General features: G+C 43.3%; 1 protein-coding gene across 1 annotated transcript; it reads right to left on the minus strand.

The window, feature by feature from the left end:
• Positions 1-1,113: 1,113 nt before the first annotated feature.
• On the minus strand, positions 1,114-6,561 carry LOC116408062 (WAP four-disulfide core domain protein 5-like). The gene is made up of 5 exons (XM_031894834.1): positions 6,397-6,561; positions 6,027-6,176; positions 4,853-4,987; positions 3,110-3,246; positions 1,114-1,336 (listed from the first exon to the last, which is right to left on the minus strand). The coding sequence occupies exons 1-5, from the start codon at positions 6,500-6,502 to the stop codon at positions 1,325-1,327; spliced, it is 540 nt and encodes a 179-aa protein (XP_031750694.1). The 5' UTR covers positions 6,503-6,561; the 3' UTR covers positions 1,114-1,324.
• Positions 6,562-6,895: the final 334 nt, after the last annotated feature.

Consider the following 6,895-nt stretch of genomic DNA (forward strand, 5'->3'; position numbering starts at 1 on the left):
TAGAACTCCTCTACATTAATATCTATAGTCCTGTTCCAGAACAATTGGATTGGATCAGACAATAAGAAGTTATAAGGATGATTGGTGGTGTGACTGATTGGTAGTGTAGTTCAGCAACATTCTGAGTACAAAAGGATATTGCACAAAGTGGAAGTGAAGGTAATAACTTACCTGATAGGCCCATTGTCTGCTAAAGGAGCTAAATGTACTTGGTTTAGATGTCTGGGCTCCATCATACTGACCCCCATATGTAATAAAAGGCAACACATTTGCAAAGGTACAGTAACCCCTAGCAGCCAGTAAGATGTTTGCTTTTAAACGTGTGTCGTACCTGTTGATTAGTTGCTATAAGTGATCAGGGTATAGTTATGTATTAGGCGGTTGCTATAGGAGACTCACGGGTACAGAAGGATTTAGCAGCACCGTGAATCAATTGCTTTCTTGTCTTATTGTGCGGTTCTGCGCTGAAGGTGCTTTGATGGGTGCCGTTTTTTATGTCCACCCTAGCGATTTCTGGTGGTGCCTAAGCCTTGAAGTGCAGAATAATCTGAACAGCACTGATTTTCTTCTTTTAAAATGCCTTTCTTATACACTTCTTAGGGCATTACAGCAACGTTTCAGGCCTTGTATGGCCTTTTATCAACTTACTAACAATTAAACACCTTCCTTTTTTATGCCCTTGTACACCACCTAGTGGATGCAACCATATATACAGTGTATCAAAGAACAATGTATCCATGTATTATTTAATCCCAAAGGGTTAATGTTTCTAGCTTCGAATCCAGAAAGCTTCCCTATATACCAATTCTTTGTTACTCCCCTCTTATCATTAATATGTCTTGTTTAATACTCATATCTGCCTCCCCATGATTCCACTCTTGTTCCTTTTATTTATCTCTATTTAATGTTTCAGTTTCTCTAGGGCTCCTCCATTTAGACAATAACATACAATACTTGTAGGCGCATATACCTTGTACTGTGTTGCATGTTGGATAAAAACATTATAATAAATATTGTAGAAATATCCAGTGACCCTGTGGCTTTCACTAAAATAAAAATAATCTGTATTGTTTATATTTTGTTGCACTGGAAGGACTAAAATTGGACACAACATTTTTTTTTTTACACTTTATTATTTTATTGCCTTCCCCCCAAGCTCAGAGAAATTCATGTAAAGACTCTGAGGGGACCCAGAAACCCACATACAGAGGCAAGCCATCTCCAACGTGCAAATAGGCACCATTTCTATGTGATCATGGATGTGCTTCTTATCACAAGAACTAGATAATGTTCTGAAGTCATAAGGCTGGATTTTCTGGTGTTATTAAACTGGTTTCTAAAAGAAAAAAGGAAAGATAATATAATGAACAGCTCTGTGCAATACATATCTAATATGTTTCTATACAATGTATTTCCATGTAGAAAGCATCTAGAAAATCTTGCATTTTCTTTCATTCTACACTTTTCTTAGACCAGGGCTACTTTCAAAATATTTTCCAATGTATAACTATAAGTGCAGCCCATAAAACAAACACTTAAGTGAAAAATCCGTTCAGTACAGAAATCTTGAGACTGGATACAGCATCTTTCAATCCTATTTTGGGGTTCAATCCCCTTAAGCAGGATACAGTCCTTAAAAGGATCCTCAGATAGTCGGGGTGGGCCACTGACATCTGGGGTGGGCTAACAACATCAGGATGGAGCAGTGACGACGGGGACGGATTTGTGACATATAGGGGCTGGGACAAGATGTGGGGGGGGTTGTTTGTGACATACAGGGGGCAGGGCTGTTGGGCACAATGCTGAAACCTGGACAGACAGATTTAAACCAAACAGACCAAAGAAAAACCAAACTGTTAGGATCAAAACTGGATAGGTGGCAACCATAGTCTTCAGTAAGACAATGCCAAGGTGCTCCTGGCTTGGAGGCAAGTTTTGCTTACATAAAAACCAGATAAACTGCCAAACAGAATCTCGTAGTAGTCTACCATTCCACACAGGGGCTACCAAATAGCTGATTACAGCCCTTATTTGGTACCTCCAAGTATATTTTTCATGCTTGTGTTGCTCTCCAACTATTTTTACATATATATGTGGCTCATGGGTAAAAAAGGTTGGGGATCCCTGTTCTAAAGAGCTGAAGCGTTTATAAAGGCTTATTAGCATGGGACTTCTTCATAGACAATTTCTGGTACTGTGCTTCGTTTTCATTCCTGAGATGCCAGGCTGTGGCGCTAGTGCGCAGGCGAGTGGTGTAGGGATATGTGCCAGCCATACTCATTTCTGTAATAATTTCTATACTGCTGGTAGGCATGATGCTTACATGCCCTGGCCTGCACAGTAAGGTCTAGGCTGGGCTACAGGAGGCACAATTAATACAGCAATGTTCCGTCTTGGCATGCTGCACCAACTTAACAAATGAGCCCCTGTGTTTCCTTTATGATCTATATCAGGGATCCCCAACCCTTCATACCCATGAGCCACATTTAAATGCAAAAAGTGTTGGGGAGCAACACAAGCATGAAAAAGCTAAGAGCTATAATTGGCTACTTAATAGCCCCTATGTGGACTGGCAGCCTACAGAAGGCTCTGTTTGGCATTATACTTGGTTTTTATGCAACCAAAACTTGCCTCCTTACCAGAAATTCAAAACTGAGAAACTGCTTTGAGGCCACTGGGAGCAACATGTTGGTCATGAACCACTAGTTGGGATCACTGGTCTATACTAAGGTGAAGAAGGTCTAAGACCTGCTGTATAATTCATATAAATAAACACATCTGTGGTTATAAAACATTAAGCCTTACTCACCATGCACTTATCATGTACAAATAGGGGCCGGGGCTCCAATTACAAATTTGTAATACCCCATAAATCCCTCCCTTCCCTGCTCGATTCCCCCTTTAAAAGGACAGCCCCACCCCTATCCCCACCCTCACCCCCACCCATATCCCCACCCTCACCCCCACCCATTTCCCCCACCCCACCCATTTCCCCGCCCTCATGTGACCATCTCCTACTCTCTCACCTGATAGCCGGTATTGCATCACAAGAAAAGGTGGCAACCCTACGTACAAAGCATATTTTTCTCCTTTCATCCAAACTACATACCTGGCATTCATTGTAACATCCGTTGTCAGAAGGGCAGCATTTATAATCACCATTACACATGGAGTCGGACAAACAGGTGCTCCTCATTGCAACAATGCACATTATTGGGGTTTTACGACGACAGGAGCCCTTCTTGTCTGCAATACATGGAAGATAAAAGTAAAGCAATTCAGACAGAAGGCATGGAACATTAAGGGGGATTAAATGGATGATCTCAGAGAGAAAGATCCCTCTGAAACCAATACTGGCACCATTATAAAATAAAGGCAAAGAAGAAAGTGCAGCAGCCCTAATTAAGGTACTCCATAGGGATTGGAAATTCAGGCTGTTGCACAAAAAGGGGTGCTTCCCAGTATATTAAGTCCAAGTGATGGAACTGCATACATTTCATAATGGCATCCTTTTAATGGGGATAAATGTAATCACTTCAGGTCTTTAAAGTGGCTAGTTCACCTTGAGCTAACTTTTATTTAATTGAAAGTTATATTTCTACTAATCGAACCCTCACCCTTTGTTTTTTTTTACCCAGGAGACCATTATGCAGGGGGCTAATCTGTGCTATGCTAAACTAATTATAATACACAAGAGTGGAGTGCAAATGGGGGCCACAGCTCCCCTTTATTTCCCTATATCCTGAGGGAGGGAGGAGCTTCCCACTGGTCCAGGTGGAGTGTCAGTATTTCCTGTTTCCTGTAGCGGTGGATGAGGGCCCTTCTTATAGAAGATCAAGTTCAAGCACTACAGCAACCATTTCTTATTGAAGTCAGAGATCAGGGACCCTGTGAATGAGGCTTATGCAAGTAACTCCTGTTGTATAGGGGCTTATGCAATTAAAGGTAACACGTTAACTACAGGTGCAGTCACCTATAGCAACAAATTAGTGGGTAGTAGAAATACTCCACCCGCGCCCGACCCTATCCAGCCCACTCCCAACCCGAACCCTACCTGGCCCGGCTACCTCCCTCTATTTATAGACTTGTGCCCGCCCTGCAATGACATCACAAAAGGGGGCGGGGTGTGCCAGGCGCGCACCTATAAATTAGAAAACCGGAAGAGGAAGCTGTCAGTGTAAGGTTGCGGGCGGGGGTGGGGGGTGAGGGAAGCGCTCAACCCGAACCCACCCGCAGTTGATGTGGCGAGGTTGCGCAAACCCACCCGACCCGCGGGTCCCGTGGGTATTGGGCCGGCCCACACATCACTAGTAGGTAGCATTTATTGATCATCTGTTTAAAAGCTAACATCTCATTGGTTTCATTGTAATGTAAGGCAACCTTACATTACATATAGGCAGGCAGGAATAGCTAAAAAGAACAGTGATGGAAGTGTCTGGAATAAAGGTGTTGTAGCCGAACAGCAGTGCCTTGTTGGTTTGTGACCCTCCTTCTCAACTGAGAAAAGGGTCAAAAAGCAACAAGGCACTGCTGTTCAGTGGCTGTGGTCATGAGGGGAAGCATTTAACCCCCCCATCCCCTTCTATCAGGTATCTTAGCAGTGGCAATATGGGAGGGTAAAGGAGTGAGGGAATAGAGTGGGGCTGCCTGAGCAGAGCATTTTAGATAAGACAGACAAGTACATAAAGAGGTATATTTATCATGCTGTAAAAAAAAGTGGAGTGAAGTATTAGCGGTGATGTTGCCCAGGGCAACCAATCAGCAATTAGATTTCAACAAAGCAAAGCATCTGATTGGCTGCTATGAGCAACATCACCGGTAATGTTTCACAAAGTGTATGTAGGTTTCTTACCTCCCACAGAAGGCAGGCAGGTCTTTCCACCATTTTGGGTGCAGCACTTGGATCCATCAGCGCACATACTGTCCGAGGTGCAATAATCGGTGGTGCGTGGCTGATCTGTACAATCGGGACAGGAGCCAGGCCTCTCTATCAGTTACACATAGATACACAAGTTAGTGACTTCAGGGAAGCTACACCGGCTGTCTCTGTCATACAGAATTAATGGGTTTTTTTACACTTTGCACACTACATTCTGCAAAAAGTTTTAATCCACAAATGGCCAAATATATTCAGCCATGTCCTGCCCTTCACACTGGGGAAATTCAACCACATGTTCAAAAATAAAATTTGCCACAATGGAAGAAAACAGAATCCCAACCAATGTTCCAGTATGCATTAAAGGGGGACTCCGGCTTCTGAACCAAAATTTGTTAAAGAGCCCCAAACAACACAAAAAACCCTAATATACCTAACACTGTAATCTGTTCCTTCAAAAAGTAGGAATAAATACCATTTTTATATGCTGAAATCCAGGTGCAAAACAGTTCTTCTCTTTCTGCATCATTTGAAATCCCGGCAGGGGAGGAGGGACTAAAACATTGATGTTATAAATTGTAACAACTTCTCCACAGCTTACAGGAACTACATAACCCACAATGCATTGCACTGCAATGCTTCTTTCCTTATTGACCAGGCCCGGATTTGTGGAAAGGCCACAAAGGCAAAAATTGGGGGGCGGCATGCCGCCCCACCGCACCAAAATATTAAAGTTTATTGCGCATACGGAGCAATGGGGACCTCTTCCCCACTGCTCCGTATGCGATTGAAAATGGCCGCGCAATCGCGAGTTCGCGCATGCGCGGGGGGAGGTTCGCCGTTCGCGCATGCGCAGGGGGCGTTCGCGCATGAGCAGGGGGGCGCGACAGAGAGGGGGCGGCCTCGGGGCGCCCGGCCAACAAATCCAGCCCTGTTATTGACATCATGTTTGCAAGGAATTGTGGGCTTGGGGGGATGCAGGCTGAAGCCAGACTGAAGATTACTGTTGAATCTCAAAGTAGTCAGCCAGATCTACCATATTATTCCATTAAAAATTATGAAAAGGCTGCATATTTTTTAATTCAATTGCAAAGTTGCTTACAATTATTATTAAGACCCCCCTAAGACTTTCTCTGTACCCCGCACTCACCTTGCGCTGGAGGTTTGCAGTATTTGTAGCCGTTGTCCGTGCAACATTTCCAGCTATCCCCACAATCATCATCCGATTGGCATGCAGTATAGGTGGAGAGATATTTTTCTGCCAAGTACCCCTCAGGTGGGCATTCTCCTGGTTTATCCGCTGTTACAAATGTATATAATATATATAATTTCTATAAAAGAACCGGGAATGCCCTTGTAAAATATTTTCTTGGTCGTTTTGAGTTCTAAACGGTGTTTAGTGAAGACATTAGAATCTATTTTCTAGCACCTCCACCATGTTCACAGTAGTCTAATTGGATTTGCCAATGCCCATTTATCAGTAATATACTTAACCATGATTGGAGGTTGGTGGTACTTACCTGATGCACTAAATACAGCCGCGCAGAGCAGCAGCCCCAAAACGCCGATTTGTCCTGTTTTCATCATGAGATCAGTCTGTGCGTCTCTGGGAAGCTTCATCTTCATTTATATCCTGTTCCAAACAGTACGTTGGGTAAGACCTGTGAATTTCACAATATGCCTAAGGGATTTTCCCATAAAGCTTGTAACAAAATAAAAAAATCTCAGTTACCGCCTTTATTTTCTGCTTTTAATGTTCATACTAAAGGGTGATGCGTCTGAGCCACGGATGAAATCTTAGCGTCAGATATTGCTATGGAGTTACCTGGTGCACTAAACAGACCGGCACATCCAGTTCTGGTTTAGAAATCTAACTACTCCCTAATGGGACCCACCCACTGTGTGATACAATACTGTCACAGTCATATATTTAATTGTCGAAGCCTTACTGTTCCCAACAGATGACATTAATAGGGGCTGCTTATGGTAGCAGTAGACTTTAAAGGTCAACTAAAGCTG

The sequence above is a fragment of the Xenopus tropicalis genome, chromosome 10 (genome assembly GCF_000004195.4).
Source record: "Xenopus tropicalis strain Nigerian chromosome 10, UCB_Xtro_10.0, whole genome shotgun sequence".
Classification (NCBI taxonomy): domain Eukaryota; kingdom Metazoa; phylum Chordata; class Amphibia; order Anura; family Pipidae; genus Xenopus; species Xenopus tropicalis.